The sequence below is a fragment of the Arvicola amphibius genome, chromosome 10 (genome assembly GCF_903992535.2).
Source record: "Arvicola amphibius chromosome 10, mArvAmp1.2, whole genome shotgun sequence".
NCBI classification, from domain to species: Eukaryota; Metazoa; Chordata; class Mammalia; order Rodentia; family Cricetidae; genus Arvicola; species Arvicola amphibius.
The window spans coordinates 78,647,796-78,667,943 of record NC_052056.1 but is presented as its reverse complement, the minus strand read 5'-3'; the positions used below and the strand labels follow the sequence as shown (position 1 = coordinate 78,667,943).

General features: G+C 40.3%; 1 protein-coding gene across 1 annotated transcript in view; it reads left to right on the top strand.

Annotated features, from left to right (window-relative positions):
- Positions 1–14,790, top strand: part of Chfr (checkpoint with forkhead and ring finger domains) — a 35,936-nt gene extending 21,146 nt beyond the window's left edge. Inside the window, 6 exon segments of the mRNA XM_038346386.1 lie at positions 968–1,038; positions 2,468–2,555; positions 4,872–4,979; positions 5,914–5,921; positions 5,923–5,987; positions 14,499–14,790. Coding sequence (XP_038202314.1) covers positions 968–1,038; positions 2,468–2,555; positions 4,872–4,979; positions 5,914–5,921; positions 5,923–5,987; positions 14,499–14,541 — 383 coding nt within the window. The 3' untranslated portion in view covers positions 14,542–14,790.
- The last annotated feature ends 5,358 nt before the right edge of the window (positions 14,791–20,148 follow it).

Below are 20,148 nucleotides of genomic sequence, written 5' to 3'. Positions count from 1 at the left end.
TTGATTATCTGCCTTTTTCTGCTACACTGCAGAGTTCTGTCAGTTTGGAAGTCTCAAACCCATGTTGCTTCAAAAGCAAGTGGTAATAAAATAAGAGAAATATCAGTTTCTTATAAAGGAGAAATTATTTATTCATATAAAACACTATTTCTAAATCCCAGCCCTCCAGAGGATTAGGCAGAAAGATCACAAATTCAAGGATGTCTGGGTGTGGTGTTGCATGCTGTGATTAAAGGCATGTGCTAGCATTGCCTGGCTCCACTAAGAATCATAATAGCTCTTTTCATGTAGGAGAATATTTTCCCTTAGTGCCTATGACCTATCTAGGACAGATTCTTGGCCCCATTAACAGGTTTTGGGTAGGTGTTGCATTTTATAGAGAGGGCCTTAAAGCTGATTTTAAAAGTGGTTGGTTACTTCTATTACATTTGTACTGCTATTGCACCAGTAGATATAGCTGACAGACATGTTTATAGCACACAGGGTCAGTAGTCTCCAGGGATCCACTTGTCTCTCTCCTCCACCAATACTCGTATTGTACACATGCCCTGCTACACTTGACTTTCTTCTTCTTCCTCTTCTTTTTTTGTAGTCATGCTGGGGATTGAAATTCATGTCAGCATGCATTTTAATGACTGAGACATTTCCTAAGCTTGTTGTTTTTTACAATCTGTAATGGAAAAAGATTTGGTTGGGTTAGAGAGATGGCTCAGAGGTTAAAACCACTGGCTGCTCTTCCAAGGGTCCTAAGTTCAATTCCCAGCAACCACGTGGAGCTGTACAACCATCTATAATGAGATATTGTGCCCTCTTCTGGTGTGCAGGCCTACATGCAGGCAGAAAATTATATATGTAATAGATAAATCTTTAGAGAGAGAGAAAGATTTGGTTATCCTATCAGGAAAATAATACTTAAGATGCTGCATTATCCTTATAAAACAGATAATATTCATCCTTCCTCTGGCAGAGCTCAACCTGGGGGACAAGTGCTTGGATGGGGTGTTGAACAACAACAACTACGAGTCGGACATCCTGAAGGTATTGCCCCACACTTGCCTGAGCATCAGTGAAAATCATGAAGTTTTCCTTTAAGTTTTGTGGTTCCTGTTAGGACACACATTTTCTCTTTAGCATTTGCCTGCAGACGTGTACTGCCACAGCTGACAACACACACTGTATTATCTGACCAGTATAATTAGTTAGTTCCATGATTCCATGATATTTATCAGGTTTTCCTTTTATTCTACAATGAGCTGATTTTCTGTTTGCTGATCATTCTGTCAAACCATATGAATTAGTTAATACATCTTACAGAGAGGGTATCTCAATTCTGGCTCTTTTCTCTGGCTTCTTTTTCTGAACATTTTCCTTCCCAAGTTTGAGGAAACTAGCTCAGCTCTTAGGATTGTAACATGTTCAATTCTGCGTGTTATGCTGAGAACTTTGCCTTCCTTGGAGGCCAGTCATTTACCTACACACATCGCCAGACTTAGTTAGCTGAGCACCACTACACTCTACATTAGGTACATGAAAACTTTTTTGTAACAGCCTTGAACAGTGTCTAAATAAAGAAAACCTGGCATTCAGCTATACTTGTCACCATTATGGGGTAGGTGGGCTGGGTGAAGGCAAGTGTAAAAGGGAAAAATTTTCATTAGAGTGTGCTACTGAAAGCTCTTTCTATTCAAGGAGATTTGGCTTCTACCAGCAGTATTCCATAAGTTATATAGGGCAGGCAGTATCTGAATGGTTATTGGTGATTGTCACTTCTCAAGGGTATATGTCTGCCTTTTCAAATAAAAAGGGAAGGAGGCCTCAGCAAGTAGTTTACAAAAGCAGAAGAGTCAGTTTAATGGTTTAATTTTAACTAGGTTAGAAGCAAAGCTATAACTTGATTCTGTTCTCTTTTTCCTATGTTTCTTTTAATAGTGTTTAATATTAAAACTTGCTATTTTCCTTTTTCCCTTCAGTGTCTTATCTTTCCTTGTGCTATGAATGCCTCTGTGGAATTTTCTTAAAAATATTTATTTATTTATTTATTTATTTATTTATTTATTTATTATGTATGCAATATTCTGTCTGTGTGTATACCTGCAGGCCAGAAGAGGGCATCAGACCCCATTACAGATGGTTGTGAGCCACCATGTTGCTGGGAATTGAACTCAGGACCTTTGGAAGAGCGGGCAGTGCTCTTAACCTCTGAGCCATCTCTCCAGCCCCCTCTGTGGAATTTTTTGAGAGAATAGTGATTCTTATTCAGGTCCAAAGGCCAAAGAGCCTCTCGGCAAAGAACTTGTAAGACCTAAGACAGGATTGACTCTAGTTTATTCACTGGCTGTGTGCAAATGCCACTCACTCAAGGGTAGCTGTGCTTTGGCTTCATCTACCTTTTATGAAATGTCCTCTTATTCGTTTTTTGATTCTTCTTCTAAACTGGAATTTCTTTTCACACTTTTTTCCATCACAGAATTACCTGGCAACCAGAGGTCTGACTTGGAAAAATATGTTGGCAGAGAGTCTCCTGGCTCTACAGCAGGGTGTATTTCTCTTATCTGGTAAGCATTGTATAGCCAGCTCTGCCCTCTAGAATGGGCATTAATTTTTAAGAATGGGCATTGGAAAAGCATAAGCAAATATAGAGTAAAAAAAATTAGGAATAGTGTTTTCATGCCCATCCGTTCAGGCTCTTTGAAGAGGCTCCATTTGTGGGTTATATTACAGATGGTGTCCTATTGAGTGTCATGTTTGTACTCAGCATGTATCATACACTCCCTTCTGCCAAGAAAAGTCTAGGCATGGTTTTTGAGGTAGTAGGAACTGGCCAGGGTTCTTGTGCATACTAAGCAAGTACTCTACTGTTGAACTACATCCTAGCCCTGCTTTGGTTTTTTATTATTATTATTATTGGGAGGGGAGAAGCTTAGGAAGGATGATTATGACCCCAATTAGGCTTGGACTTGCTGTATAACCATGGCTGACCTTGATCTTCTGATTCTCATTTCCTTACCTCCTAAGTGCTGGCAGAAGCCAGCCTATACCACCATTTCCAGTTTTATATAGTGCTGGGGATCAAACATCGGGCTTTGTGCATGGTAAACAAGCATTTTACCACCTGAGCTGTATCACCAGCCCTGCCTAGAGTTTTAGTTAGCTTTATTTAGCTACCTCATGAAAGGATATTTTATTTCTTGTTTTTTCATTACATTAATGCCACAACTGTTGAGCACTCAATGATGTACACCTAAAAGTTGTCATTTTAGAATAAATAACTGGTATTTTATGACAGTAGTACATGAGACTTTGCCACTTGAACACACTGTCCTTCTTAAGGTTGTATAGGTTTCCCCCTCATTCCTGAGGCATCCCCTGCCTCTTGGCTTTGCATTTGTCATTTAATTTTGTGAATATGGGAGAAACTGACAGTGACTTTATTCTTATGTCTTTGAATGACTGTTAATAACATTGAAGGTCTTTTTGCATCAATACTTACTTATCTATGATCCTGGACTTTACATACACTTTTTGGGGGAGGGGGGGTCTCTGGCAGCACTGACATGCTATCTTTGTTCAAGTTTACAGTGTTGCCCTTTGTGTTGTAAATATGTTCTTACTATAATATTACTACTTCATGATTTGTGTTTTTATATTTCCATTTAAATTGTAGGTAGTCAAAATTAAATCATTTTTTCTGTGTAATTTTATTTTCAACACATGTAGTTAGCATTCCAAATTTGAAAATGCCTCAGCATTTGTAGCTATAGAGTGCTGAAGACATGATACCACAAGAAGAAAACCTATACCAAACCTGCTATGATGGGTCATGTGGTGAGATGTTGTAGGGAAATGCAAATAGTTCTATCTTTAGAATTGGTCCCCCAGTTCTCATTATATATACATAAATCACCAGGCAATTGTGACACACACCTTTAATTTCAGTACTGAGGAAACAAAGGAGGTGGATCTATCTGAGTTCAATGTCAGCCTGGTCTACAAATTGAGGTACAGGTAAGCAAGGACTCATTGTGAGATCCTAACTTTAAAAACAGGTAGGGAGGCTTGAGAGATGGCCCAGAAGTTAAGAGTACTGGCTACTCTTACAGAGGATCCAGGTTTGGTTCCCTGAACTCACATAATGGTTTATAACTATTCCATAATTCCAATTCTGTGGAATCCAATGCCTTCTGACCTCTGCTGGTACCAGGTATACACATGGTATACATACATACATACAAGCAAAACACTTAAAACACACATTTTTTTTAATCCTTTGGGATATATACACAAATGTCGCAAAATTTGGAAAAACAATCTATAATTCAGAATACCTCTGATCCCACATATTTCAGATAAGGAATAATTAACCACACAAGTGTAACACAAGAGAAAATGTTTCCAGTCTTACTACTTTTGGGGGGATTTTTTTAAAATATTCAATTTTTTTTAATCCATATGAGATTATCTTACTACTAAAAACTAGACTAATGGGGCTGGAGAAATGGGTTAGTGGGATAGCATTTGTTGTTCTTGGAGAGGACCAAGTTCCCAGCACCCACTGGTGACTTGCAACCATCTGTAACTCCAGTTCTAGAGGATCCAGTACCCTTTTCTGGTCTTCTCAGTATTGCACACACCATGATACACAGACATTCAGGTAAGCAATATTCGTAAAATAAAAATAAACCTTTTTTAAAAAACAGCTGAATTAGTACTTTAGATTGGTTTTAGAATTGTTTTCCAGATGTCTAGTCACATTGTCTCTACCTCATTATGGTATTAAGTTTTCCTACTAGTTTGAAGTGTGCCTGTTTTTCTGTTATAAAATGACATTGCCTAATAAATGACTGTGTCCACATGTGGCTACCTTTCCCCAGATTACAGAATCACTGGAAATACTGTGTTGTGTTACTGCTGTGGTCTGCGTAGCTTCCGAGAGCTGACCTACCAATATCGGCAGAACATTCCTGCTTCTGAGTTGCCAGGTAAGGATCCTGTTTCTGTCTGTATTGACTTCCCAACTCAATTCAAATAGGTACTTAGCATAGCTTTATACTCCATACCTAGCAGAAGTTGTAGCATGTAGGCAGAAGACAGGCACACAGGATGGCTGAGGTTGCATTTGCTTTTCAGACTGGGTCAAGACCCATGGGTTTCTAGAGCAAAGCAACATAAAGACACCACTAGACAACTTCATTTTCTTGACTTAGTTTTTAGATAAATTTGTTTTTCTTGTCCAAAAGTCTTGGCATGGTCTATGAAAACTGATCATAAAGAGAGATAAGAGGTAAGCTTAGTAAAAACCTTGTTGTGCTAGCATAAAGACCTGAGGTCAGTCCCCATAGGGGAAAAAAAAAAAAAAAAAAAAAAAAACATGAAATGAAACTAGTATGTGGGTCTTGCACTCAGGTGGGATTTATGGAAACTTAAATCATTTGTAACTCCAGTTCCAGATGATCTGGTGTCCTCTTCTGGCCCCTGTGGGCACCAAGCACATACACAGGGCACTTAGGTGCATGTAGGCGAACTACTCTTATACATAAAATAAAATGTTTTTTTTAAAACAGAAGAAGAAGGAAAAGGCCAGATGTAGCAGCTCATGCTTATAATTCTAGAACTAGGGAGGCACAAACAGGTAGGTCCTTGGTTTGTCCATGTAGCTTAGTCTAATTGGCACGCTTAATGCCATTGAAAGACCTTGCCTCAAACAAACAAGGTAGATGATGACATCGGACACATTGACTTCTGGCTTCTACACATACATTTGTAACCATATACATGCACCTATATATGTCACATACAGAGTGACAAAGATGCTTTTTTGCTCAGAGGGAGTTTTCCTTGTATCTCCAGTTAAATTTATTTAGCTACATGAAAAGTGTGTGATACATCTAATGTAGACATGTACTTTCTTTCCAGTGACTGTAAACATCCCGTCCTGATTGCTACTGGGGCCGGAACTGTCGCACTCAAGTGAAGGCTCACCATGCGATGTGAGTGAAGCTGAGGGACATTTGAGTCAACTGCAGGCCCTCCAGGCTTATGGCTTGGAAAGGCAACAGTAATAGTGAATTGTATGCTAAAAAATGTACTAATTTGGGGACTTATATTACCCTTGGTAGTGGAGTACAAAGTTCCGGGTTCAGTTCCCAGCATCTACTCCACCCCCCAAATTCACATATGTGTACTAATTTAATTCCTATATTTCTTTAAAATTATACATTGTATAAAACAGCATTTTCATATAGAAATTCTGCTCTTATGTTACTGCATTTCTTGAACTGCTTCTATGCAAATATCTGCCCCATTTTTCATATGTGTCTTCATGGTTGGAGTTGCATTATGCTTTATCTGACAGTAGCTCTCTCTTGTTATAACTTAACCACCCCCACTGTGGGTCTTTAACATAGTCTTCAAATGCTATTCATAGCAACATCTGCATTGCCTTATGAAGTCAGCACTCAGCACTAATCTTTTGGCTACTGTTTTTAAACAATTAGTGTTATGGTCCTCTGCTGGTCAATTCACTGGCCAGTATTTAATCTCTACACACAGATTTTTGATTCAGATTAAGGCAATGGAACCAGTGCCCACAGTATGAGAGAGAGACTACAATAGAGATGACTTCTTAATGGGTACTTTTGTAGTATAAAACCTTGTATTGCGCTTGAGCATGAGCAGCAGACACCATCTATTTCAAGAAAGAAAACTTTAGGTTGTAGAGTTGACTCAGCATTTAAAAGTGTATGCTACTCTTGAAGAGGGATCTGAGTTCAGTTCCCAGCACTCACATTGGTCAGTTAGTAACCACCTCTTACTCTAGCTTCAGGGGATCAGATATTGGTGGCCTCCTCAAAAACCCACATACAGGTGTGCATACCTCCACATAGAAACATATACAGAACTAAAAGTGATACAAGTAAATCTTAATTTTAAAAAAAAGAAGGAAGGAAGGAAGGAAGCTGGGTATTTTGGCACACACCTTTAATCCCAACACTTGGGAGGCAGAGGCAGGTGGATGGATCTCTGTGAGTTTGAGCCAGCCTGGTCTACAGAGTGTCTGGGACAGCCAAGGCTATTATAAAGAGAAACCCTGTCTCAAAGGAGGAAAAAAGAAAGGAAGGAAGGACATCATACAGCTAACTCACTTTTGTCCATGGTAATATAGATATGGGTAGCAAAGGCACATGCCACTTTCTCCATGCACTTCTCCAATCTGGCCACTGTCACCTCAGCATCTGCCTCCACCCTGCTAGGTAAAGTGTAGGCAAAGGCATACACTAAGGAAGCACAGCTCTTATTCTCTAATCTGATAAAATACCCAGTGTTTTCATCTTAATTTTAAAATTTAAAAAGAGGAAAAAGAGAGTACCTTTGAAATTTAGTGTCTTTAATATTATTTAAAAATACTTAGAGGGACTAGAGAGGTGGCTCATCTGTTAAGAGCATTTGTTACTCTTCCAGACGACTTAAGTTTGGTTCCCAGCACCCGTGTCAAATATCACACAACTACCTGTAATACCAGCTCCAGGGGATTTGATTCCCTCTTCTGCACCTGTACCTGTACACACATGGTATATACTAAAACAGACATATATAAATACACATAAATTTAAAATTCTTTAAAAACACAATTTTTAGTTAATTTTTATTGAGCTCTACATTTTTCTCTGCTCCCTTCCCTGCCTCTCCCCTTCAGGTTTCTCCCAAGGTCCCCATGCTCCCAATTTACTCAGGAGACCTTGTCTTTTTCTATTTCCCATGTAGATTAGATCTATGTATGTCTCTCTTAGAGTCCTCATTGTTGTCTAGGTTCTCTGGGATTGTGATTTGTAGACTGGTTTTCTTTGTTTTATGTCTAAAAACCACTTATAAGTGAGTACATATGATAATTGTCTTTCTGGGTCTGGGTTACCTCACTCAAAATGATGTTTTCTAGCTCCACCCATTTGCCTGCAAAATTCAAGTGATACTGGTTTTTTTTCTGCTGTGTAGTACTCCATGTGTAAATGTACCACATTTTCCTTATCCATTCTTCGCTTGAGGGGCATTTAGGTTGTTTCCAAATTCTGGCTATGACAAACAATAATGCTATGAACATAGTTGAGCAAATGTCCTTGGGGCACGATTGAGCATCCTTTGGATATATACCCAAAAGTTATATTACTGGGTCTTGAGGAAGGTTGTTTCATAGTTTTCTGAGAAATTGCAACATTGACATCCAAAGGGGTTGTACCAGCTTGCATTCCCACCAGCAATGCAGAAGTGTTCCCTTTTCCCCACAACCTCTCCAGCATAAGTTGTCATCAGTGTTTTTGATCTTGGCCATTCTTACAGGTGTAAGATGGAATCTCAGAGTTGTTTTGATTTGCATTTCTCTGATGACTAAGGATGTTGAGCATTTCCTTAAGTGTCTTTCAGCCATTTTAGATTCCTCTGTTGAGAGTTCTGAGTTTAGTTCTGTACTCCATTTTTTATTGGATTATGTGTTCTATTGGTGACCAGTTTCTTAAGTTCTTTGTATATTTAGGAGATCAGACCTCTGTCTGATGTGGGGTTAGTGAAGATCTTTTCCCATTCTGTAGGCTGTCGTTTTGTCTTGTTGACCATGTCCTTTGCTTTACAGAAGCTTCTCAGTTTCAGGAGTTTCAGTTTCTCTCGGTGTCTGTGCTGCTGGGGTTCTATTTAGGAAGTGGTCTCCTGTGCCCATGCATTCAAGTGTACTTCCCACTTTCTCTTCTATAAGGTTCAATGTGGCTGGTTTTATGTTGAGGTCTTTGATCCATTTGGACTTGAGTTTTGTGCATGGTGATAGATTTAGATCTGTTTTCATTCTTCTACATGTTGATATCCAGTTATGCCAGCACCATTTGTTAAATATGCTTTCATTTTTCGATTTGATATTTTTTGCTTCTTTGTCAAAAATCAGGTGTTCGAAGGTGTGTGGATTAATATCTGGTTCTTCTATTCAGTTCCTTTGGTCCTCCTGTCTTTTTTTATGCCAATATCAGACTTTTCAGTACTTTAGCTCTATAGTAGTTTAAAGTCAGGTGTTGTGATGCAGAAGTTCTTTTATTGTACAGGATTTTTTGGCTATCCTGGGTTTTTTGGTCTTCCATATGAAGTTAAGTACCGTTCTTTCGAGGTCTTTGAAGAATTTTGTTTGGATTTTGATGGGCATTGCGTTGAATCTGTAGATTGCTTTTGGTAAGATTGCCATTTTTACTATGTTAATTCTACCTACCCAAGAGCATGGGAGATCTTTCCACTTTCTGGTATCTTCTTCAATTTCTTTCTTCAAAGATTTAAAGTTCTTGTCATACAAGTCTTCCACTTGTTTGGTTAGAGTTACTCCTAGATATTTTATGCTATTTGTGGCTATTGTGAAGGGTGTTGATTCTCTGATTTCTTTCACAGCCCTTTTATCATCTATGTAAAGGAGGGCTACTGATTTTTTTGAATTAATATTGTATCCTGCTACATTTCTGAAAGTGTTTATGAATTGTAGAAGTTTCTTGGTAGAATTTTTGGGGTTGCTTATGTAAACTATCATATCATCAGCAAATAGTGAGAGTTTGACTTCTTCTTTTCCGATTTGTATCCCCTTGACTCATTTTGGTGTCTTATTCCCTGACTAGGATTTCAAGAACTATATTGATATGGAGAGAGTGGACAACCTTGTCTTGTTCCTGATTTCAATGGGATCACTGGGAGTTTCTCTCCCATTTAGTTTGATGCTGGCTGTTTTGAATTTGCTGTACATTTCCTTTATTAGGTATGTTCCTTATATCCTTCTCTCTCTCCAAGCACCGTTATCATGAAGAAATGTTGTGTTTTGTTGAAAGCTTTTTCAGCATCTAATGAGATGATCATTTGGTTTTTATTTCTCAGTTTGTTAATATGGTGGATTACATTGACAGGTTTTGTATGTTGAACCATCACTGCATCTCTGGGATGAAGCCAACTTGATCATGGTGGATGATGGTTCTGATGAGTTCTTGGATACGATCTGCCAGTATTTTATTTAGTTTTTTTGCATCAATGTTCATGAGTGAGATTGGTCTATTATTCTCTTTCTTAGTAATGTCTTTCTGTGGTTTGGGTATCAGGGTAATTGTAGCCTCATAAAAAGAGTTTGGCCATGTTCCTTCTGTTTCTATTGTGTGGAATAATTTCAGGAGTATTGGTATTAGTTCTTCTTTGAAAGTATTGTAGAATTCTGAACTGAAACCATCTGGTCCTGGGCTTTTTTGGTTGGGAGACTTTTGATGACTGTTTCTATTTCATCAGCAGTTATAGTTCTGTTTAATTTGCTTATCTGGTCTTGATTTAATTTTGGTAAGTGATATTTATCCAGAAAGTTGTCCATTTCCTTTAAGTTTTCCAATTTTGTGGAGTACAGGTTTTTGAAATACTGATGATTCTCTGGATTTCCTCCATGTCTGTTGTTACATCCCCTTTTTCATTTCTGATTTTGTTAATTTGGATATTCTCTCTCTGCCTTTTGGTTAGTTAAGATAAAGGTTTGTCTGCTTTGTTGATTTTTATCAAAGAACCAACTCTTTGTCTCATTGATTCTTTGTGTTGTTTTCTTTGTTTCTATTTTGTTGATTTCAGCTCTCAATTTGATTATTTCCTGTCATCTAGTTCTCTTAGGTGAGTTTGCCTCTTTTTGTTCTAAAGTTTTCAAATGTTCTGTTAATTCACTGGTGTGAGATTTTTCCAGCTTCTTTATGTAGGCATTTAGTGCTATGAACTTTCCTCTTAACATTGCTTTCATTGTATCCCATAAATTTGGGTATGTTGTGTGGTCATTTTCAATGAATTTTAGGAAGTCTTTAATTTCTCCCTTTATTTCTTCCTTGACCCATTGATAGATAAATCAGGTGAGCATTGTTTAAGTTCCATGTATTTGTTGGCTTTCTGGAATTAGTATTGCTGTTGAATTCTAGTTTTAAGCCATGGTGATCTGATAAGATACATGTGGTTATTCCAATTTTTTTGTATTTGTTGAGGTTTGTTTTTTTTTTCATGGTTTATTTTTTTATATTTAAAAATTTCCATCTCCTCCCCCTCCTCCTCCCCCTTCCCTCTCCTCCTTCTCTCCCTTCCCTCCCCTCCCCTCCACCCATACCTCCCCTCCCTCCCTCTCAAGGAGCCATCAGGGTTCCCCACTCCATGCTAAGACCAAGGTCCTCCCAACTCCCCCCAGGTCCAGGAAGGTGACGGACGGGCTCTGTGGGAGCCTGCTCAGCTTGAGGTTTGTTTTGTTACTGAGTATGTGGTCAATTTTTGAGAAGGTTCCATGAAGTGCCGAGAAGAAGGTATATTCTTTTCTGTTTTGATGAAACATTCTACAGATATCTGATAAGTCATAACATCTGTTCTCTTACTTCTCTGTTCAATTTTTGTCTGACTGACCTGTCCAGTGGTGAGAGTGGAGTGTTGAAGTCTCCCACTATTAGTGTGTGGGGTTTAATGTATGATTTAAGCTTTAGAAGCGTTTCTTTTACATATGAGGGTGCCCTTGTATTTGGGCATAGATATTCAGTATTGAGATTTCCTCTTGATGGATTTTTTTCTGTGACTAATATGAAATGTTCTTCTTTGTCTCTTTGGATTGATTTTAGTTTGTAATCTTATTTTGTTAGATATTAGGATAGCTACACCAGCTATTAGGTCCATTTGATTGGAAAAATTTTTCCCAACCCTTTACATTGAGGCTATATCTGTCTTTGAGGTTGAAGTGTGTTTCTTGTATGCAGAAGGAGAATAGATTCTGTTTTTGTACTCAGTCTGTTAGCCTTTGCCTTTTTATAGGTGAGTTGAGTCCATTTATATTAAGGGGTATTAATGACCAGTGATTGCTATCTCCTATTAATTTCGTTTTCATTGTTGGTGATAATAATTTATGCATTTTTCCCTTCTTTGAGATTTGCTACTATGAGACCATCAATTGTCTGTGTTTTTGTTGATGTAGCCTACTTCCTCGGGTTGGAGTTTTCCTTCTAGTATTTTGTGTAGGGCTGGGTTTGTGGCTAGGTATTGGTTAAATCTGGTTTTGTCATGGAATATCTTATTTTGTCCTTCTATGGTGATTGAATGTTTTGTTGGGTATAGTAGTCTGGGCTGGCATCTGTGGTCTCTTACTGTCTGCATAATGCTTGACTACAACCTGGCTTTTATTGTCTCCAATGAAGTCAGGTGTAATTCTGTAGGTAACATATGTAGGTCTGCCTTCATATGTTACTTGGCCTTTTTGTTTGTAGCTCTTAATATTCTTTCTATATTCTGTATCTTTAGTGTTTTGATTATTATGTGATGAGGGAACTTTTTTTTTGATCCAGTCTGTATGGTGTTCTGTGAGCTTCTTGTATCCTCATAGGCATATCTTTCTTTAGGTTGGCAAAGTTTTCTTCTATGATTTTGTTAAATATATTTTCTGTGCTTTTGAGTTGAACTTCTCTTTCTATACCTATTATTCTTAGGTTTGGCCTTTTCATGGTGCCCCATATTTCCTGAGTATTTTAGGTTAAGCTTTTGTTAGATTTAATGTTTTCTTTGATGAGTCTGTTTCCTCTATTGTATCTTCAACGCTTGAGATTTTCTCTTCCATCTCTTGTATTCTGCTGTTTATGCTTGTGTTTGTGGTTCCTGATTGTTTTCTCATGATTTCTGTTTTTTAATTCCCTCAGCTTGTTTTCTTTATTGTCTCTATTTCAGTTTTCAAGTCTTGAATAGTTTCTTTCATATGTTTGATTGTTTTTTTCTTGATTTTCTTTAAGGGATTTGCTGATGTCTTCCAATTTTTTGTTTGTCTTTTCCTCCTTTTCTTTGAAGGAATTTCTCATTTTCTCTTTAAGAGTTTCAAACATTCTCCTGAAGTTTTATATTTGGTTGTTCAGGTCTTGCTGTTGTGGGGTCTTTAGGTTTTACTGGTGTCGAGTTGCTCTTTGTGGTGTTGCGTGTGTCTTACCTTTCCACTCATCTTTTCCTCTAATAGGAGTGGTGGAGCTGTCTGAGATTCTGTTGATTAATCTTCTAGGTGCCAGTGAATCCAAGGCTCAGATGGTTGCTTTTTGAGGTACAGTTAGTGCCACGGTTCAATTTACCTCGTTTGTCTCTCGATGTTCCTAGAGGCGCTCATTGCTCCTGGGCTCTTCTCTGCTCCCTTGGGATTTGCTGTCTCAGGCCTGCTCTAGCCTAGGTTGTTGACTCAGACCTGTTTCTGTAAATGTCCCTTGTCTGGATCCACTCCTGCAGAGGTTCCTGGCTTGAAATTGGTCTGTAAAGGACTCTGGCTCTGATCTACTCCCTCAGAGTTCCCAGGCTCAGGTGCACCCAGACCACAGAGATCCTGGCTCAGGCCTAGTTCCTCAGAGGTCCTAGACTCACGCTCAGACCCACAGGGGTCCTGGCTTAGGTCTACTCCCTTGAAGATCCCAGATTCACATCTGGACCTGCAGTGGTCTCTGTCTCTGGCCCACTCACTCAGCAAACTGCTCCCCTGTACCTGCTCCTGTGGAGTTAGCTATCTCAGGTCTGCTCTAGCCCAGGTTGCTGGCTCAGTCCTGCCTCCACAAATGTCCCTGGTCTGGATCTGCTCCAGCTCCCATGGAGCTTGCTTTCCCAGGCCAACTCCAGCCTAGGTAGCTGGTTCAGTCTCTCTCCCATGGAGCTCACCACCTCAGGCTTACTCTGGCCTAGGTCGTTGGCTCAGTCCTGCTTCCACAAATGACCCTGGTCTGCATCCACTCCTGCTCTCGTGGAGTTCACTGTCCGAGGCCTACCCTGGCCCAGGTCACTGGCTCAGTCCTGCTCTTTTGGAAATTGCTGTCTCCAATAAACACAGCATTTTTTAAAAAGTATAAAAATTGAGTGAGCTCAACTCCAGTTGGATTGGGACTGATGGAACATGAGACCAAACCAGACTCTCTGAATGTGGCCGACGGTGGAGGCTGACAGAGAAGCCAAGGACAAAGGCACTGATCTTTGACTCTTCTGCATGGACAGGCCCTGTGGGAGCCTTCTCAGCTTGGTTGATCACCTTCCTGGACCTGGGGGGAGTTGGGAGGACCTTGGTCTTAACATAGAGTAGGGAACCCCAATGGCTCCTTGGCCTGAAAAGGGAGGGAGGGGGGTATGGAGGAGGGGAGGGGAGGGAAGGGGGAGGAAGAGGGGAGGAGATGGAAATTTTTGCACGCCTTTAATCCCAGCACTCGGGAGGCAGAGGCAGGCGGATCTCTGAGTTCAAGACCAGCCTGGTCTACAAGAGCTAGTTCCAGGACAGGCTCTAGAAACTACAGGGAAACCCTGTCTCGAAAAACCAAAAAAAAAAAAAAAAAAAAAAAAAAAGAAATTTTTAAATATAAAAAAATAAACCAAAAAAAAAGAAAAAAAATTGAGTGAGCTCACAAATATGAATGCACATTTGTGTTTTATGTGGTTATTACAGTATGTAGTTTCACAGTTTGAGTAGTCTTTGATGTTTTCTCTCCCTGCAGGAAATTCAACCACATCTGTGAACAGACAAGGTTCAAGAATTGAGCATTGGAAGATACACATAAAGCAGTTACAGAGCATAGGAGGCAATGAAACTATGGTTTTGTTTTTTTTTTTTTAAATACCATATACACATACTTTAAGGGCATTTTTAAGAGTTCTCCTTTTACAGTTCCAGCACTGGGGTTTCTGGTCAGGCACTCCGGTGTATATGGCTTTTCCCTTCAGTGACATACACAACACCATGTGCCCCAGTAACGTAAGAGGCCTACACACATACACACACACACACACACACACCCTGTACCCCAATAACCTGAGAGGCCTACACACACACACACACACACATCCTGTGCCCCAGTAACCTGGAAGGCCTACACACACACATACACCATATTGTGCGCACATATGCGCATGCATACACATACAAACACCATTTTTCCCAGTAACTTGGGAAGTCTACTGGCCACACTGACTTCCTAGTCAGTACAGGAAAATCAACAGACCAAGAGAGAGCTCCCACTAGACAGCTCTCTCTTGTGTGTTGGTGAGGTGGTGACATGCAGGTTTATATATTTGTATCTTTTATATCTTATACCTTGACTACAGCTAAAATTTAAAAGTTTCATGGGAAAAAGGGTCAGCTATGTCAAAAGCATTCTATGTAAGGAAAGGAAGCATAAGTTTACAGCCTCCAGGGATGTATAGGATAGTCTATCTGGAAAGCCGCATGGCCTTTTCTATGTTTTTTTTATTTCAGTAAGTTTGGTGTTAATAAGAATTAAATATTAAAACTGTAACACAAATATTATAATTTACAAATTGACTGAAATTGGGAATATTCTGATATTTGAAAGAATGATGCAATATTGTTTCTGTATTTAAAAAAAAATTAAGTGTCCAAAACTGCTCATCCTGAGGAAGACATTTTGAGTATCCAAGTCGTTGACAGGGTGGCAGGGTGAAGCCTCTGCCCTTAGCCCTCCAGTCCCTGAGAACAGCCCCCTTCTGAAACCCTAGATGGCTCCAGACTGATAGAACCTCTGCTTTCCAAGCCCTGTGCTGGGACACTAGGTTTGTCATGTCATCTAGAATAATACTTGAAATTTTGTTTTTCGGTTTTTTTAAAGTTTTTTTTAATCTTTTATTGAAATCACCTGTTACGTTTGTTTGCAATCTGCTAACTTTTTGCTTCTCAGGAATACAATTTTCAACTGTTGTCTTGCTCTTGATACAGACTGAGAGGCAGCACTCTGTATTTGTGGGAGGTTCTCTTTTTTGATTCTAATAAATGAGTTGTGTTTGTTTCTCTTCTTGTGTTGTGTTCATATGTGAGGTGCCAAATGTTTTATGCTAATGCAGACTGATGCCATTAATCACTACACTAGTTCTTCGCTATTCATATTTACTTTATTGCCTGTTAGTCAGTCTTGTGGCTCCACCAGCAGATGGATAAGGTCAAGAGGTAAACAAACAGGAGTCAAAACCTGAGCATCTTTGAACATAGCACAGGGCAGTCTCTTTATTTTGCCAGTCATAGTCAATGGGAATGTGTTGTCTGCACCTTGAACTGTGATGCCATGCTCTGTATTCAACACACACACACACACACACACACACACACACACACACTCAGGATTCAGGATCTATCATGGGCTAGATAGGTCCTGTACCTTTGCTGAGGTTTCTGCAGGATCCAATTCCAGAAGGAAGCACAAGGGGCATCAGGTTCCTTGAGAATCATTTAATGCTCAGTTCTTTAAGGAAGCATGATGCCTGGGAGTCACTTCAGAGGGGATGAGGGGACACCACAGAATTCCTGATGAACACATGGAGAGATCAGTGCCTACATGTCAGACTCTAGCACAAGGGTACTTTAGGCCGTGGTCATGATTCCTGGGGTGTGATTTGAGTGAGCTGCTCATGGAGGCAGGTTTGTGAGACTCAGGCAGTGTCTTTATGATCATCTGACCTTCCTTTCTCTAGACTCCCCATAGCTCCTGTATTAGTTACTTTTCTTGTTGCTGTGTGAAACAAGGAAGGGTTTATTTTGGCTGTCTGTTTGAAGGTATAGTCCGTTGTAGTGGGAAAGGCATGTTGGTGGGAGTGTGAAGCAGTTTGTCATTTTGAATCTGCAGTCAGGAAGCAGGGAAATGATTGTTGATTCTCAGCTTTCTCTTTGCATTTTGTTTTTGAGAACCCAGCCCATGGGATGGTGCAGCCTACACTCAGCATTGGTCTCCTGTCCTGAGTTAAACCTTTCTGTAAACAACCTAATAGGTACATCCAGAGTTGTGTCTCCTAGATGACCTCAGATCCAATCATGTTAATAATGAAGTTGAACCATTCCACTCCCCAAAACACCCTGCTGTTATCTTGCAACCTTTCACCCCCATAGGGTATGCAGGCTTCCTTACAGGATTTCCACTGACTGTTTTCTCTGTATCTCTTGAATATACCCAGAGCAGGGGCCTGCAGATGTCCATTAAGTGTCTGCTTCCTGGTGCAGCAAGTGGCGCTCTTTGTAACCCTGTCTGAAGTTGTGGTCAGCTTGACCTACTTCCCTGCCTTACCAACTGCTGTACCTTTTCCTTTGCTATCAGAAGGAACCCTTCCTGTCCTAAAGCGTTCCAAGTTCAAACCAGAAGAGGGTCTTAGGAGTGCTAAAGAATGACCCCAGGGAAACTTCATTGGGCTAGGATCCCAATTACAACAGAGAAAATTGGTTTAAAACAATGAGCCCCTAATCCCAATTATAAAGGGCTGATTATATCCTCAGATTTAATCTTGATTACTGTAGGGTGGGAATGGAGTGAGGGATGGTCAGACCAGGATTCCAGCAGGCTTCCCAACCCTGAACTGGCTTTTGCTTCAAAGACAGCTAAACCAGAGCTGTCCAATGTGGATGCAGTCCAATGTGGGTTTCTGCCAGTTGAGGAGACCCTGATGACAGCCTACCCTGCATTGGTCTGGCAACCTAGGAGAGAGTGGTGAGAAAGGGTTGCCTTACGTTGCTATAGTAAGGCTCAGCCCACAGACTCAGTGTAAGCACTGCAGCTCAGATGGAAAGGGATTCCAACAGTCAGGAGCCAAGGAACACTAGGTGCTACAGCTCGAGTGAAAGAATATTCTGGCAGTTGGGAACCAGGGAATACTAAGTGTTACAGCTCAGATGGAAGTGTATTCTTGCATTGGGGCGCCAGGGAATGAGCGTTACAGCTTGGGTGGAAGAATGTTCTGGTAGTTGGGGAGCCTAGGAATAGCACAGGTCACAGTAAGTGTAGCAGCATATAGCCCTGCTCTAAGGAAAGGTTTCCCCAATGTAACAGCTCAAGAGAAGGCTTCCCCAGGGAAGTTTTATGTAACAACTCACTTATATGGGGCTTCTCAGGGGAGGAGTTCACTCAAAGTTGAAGACTTTTTTTTCCGCTGGAGTAGAGATGGAGTGGGGCTGTAACACTTTCTCTGGGGAAGCTTTCCCCTAACAGTGATGAGTACTTACAACTTTGCTAAAAAGTGCAGGGGGGCAAGGCTTTAACACTTTAGCTGGGGAGGAGCAGAAGGGAACTTTAGCTGGGGAAACCTGCCCCTAGCAGAGTGGGGTAACAACTTCCCTGGGGAAGCCCTTTCCTGCTGGAACAGAGCTGTTAACACTGGGGAAGTCTTTCCCTAGAGCAGGGCTGTAAACTGCTTTACTTACTGTGACCTGTGCTATTCCTGTGCTATTTTGGCTCCTGACTGCCAAAATACTCTTCTACCTGAGCTATAACATTCAGTATTCCCTAGCCCCCGACTGTCAGAATACTATTTCATCCGAGCTGTAGCACCTAGTATTTCTTGACTCCTGACTGCCAGAATTCCTTGCCATTCAAGCTGCAATGCTTACACTGGTGACTGACTCTCTTCCTTTCCTCTTCCCAGAATTCTCCTAGTCTGGTTGCCCCATCTATACTTCCTGTCTGGCTACTGGCCAATCGTTTTATTAAACCAGTATGAGTGATAAATCTTTTCAGCATACAAAAACCCTAAATCTAATCTCCTTTGTTTGGCTTTTTTCCTGACCATTATCAATAACAACTTTATAGCCAACACGCTAAGCAAAGACAAACATTCATAATCCATTTTTGGGGAATATGGATATAGTTTTCTAGGCTACTTCCTGCTGATTGGGGGCACTGGGAATCTTATGGGGACCCACAGAAAATGTAGGTTTATGGTCAAGTCCTGACTGGAGTATTCTGTGAGGTTGGATCATTTCAACCAGCAGTCTGGAGGTTGTTCTAGATGTAACAGGGGTGCTCTTAACATTGGATCATCTGGGCCATCTGCTCCTATTGGAGATTTTTCAGTATGCTGTCCTTCATCAAACCTTATTTTTCTTAATCCAGAATGAATCCACAGCCTCTCATTTCCTGTAGAAACGAAAGCAAAACTTCTTCTCCAAAGTAACATATCTTTTGATGAGGCATTTAAGGCATTTCAAAATATATAGGTTGGATTAATCCAGCAGCATTTATAATTAAATGTCTTTTAGCAGCTGTTGCTTTTTCCTCAGCAGTCAAACAATGTAAAGACAACACAATAACATACAGTATCCAGAGTCTCTGTATATTTTCCATCTTTACCTGGCTTTTTTTAATTTTTGGTTTTTTTTTTATTTATTTATTATACAATATTCTGAAGGCCAGAAGAGGGCACCAGACCTCATTACGGATGGTTATAAGCCACCATGTGGTTGCTGGGAATTGAACTCAGGACCTTTGGAAGAGCAGGCAATGCTCTTAACCGCTGAGCCATCTCTCCAGCCCTAATTTTTGGTTTTTTGAGACAGGTTTTTTTCTGTGTATCTTTGACTGTCCTGGAACTCACTCTGTAGACCAGGCTGACCTCAAAATCCCAGAAATCCACCTGCCTCTGCCTCCCAAATGCTGGGATTAAAGGTGTGAGCAACCACATCTGACTACTCTATTTCTTTTTTTAAAGGACTTTCTCTATACTTTTTTTGTTCTATCCTTTTCTTTTCTCTCCCAAGCCTACGTATATTTTTTAAACACACTGTAAACCATTTAGAACTTTTTTTCTTCTGAATTTGTTTATGCTGTATAGCTCTATCTTTTTCTAAGCACATAGGTCTTTAATATGCTGAACACCATAGCTAGGATTAAAATTACAGCTTTGGCAGCTGGCTCTGCCCCATTCCTTAGCTTTCTGAGAGTCTAGCTTCATAGAGGAGGTACTGGCAGGAGTCATGTTTATTGCTACAGTTCTGTGGAGTTTCAAGGTCCATGTGAAAAGACCCTCGTTTTCAAGGGTGGCGATCTCCTCCTTAACTCAATAACCCGAAACCAACAGATGCAATTAGCATGAGGTTATTTTATTAATTTCACAGGCGTCTGTGGGTGAATCAGCAGGTCTCGCCAACTGATCACACCGATCCGACTTTTTGTTCAGCTTTTATAGGTTTACGGGTTACATGGGCCGGGGGGGGGGGGGGGGGGCTTAGTAACAGTAATTCTATTGGTAGGGGCTTGGGTCATCTTGGGGACAGTCCCATTTGTCTGTTCCCAGGTTTTCTCACAAGGTATACTTCATCAATTTGACAGCTGTGATAAGGAGGTCTGAGATCTTAGTCCGGTCAGCTAACCAGATGTA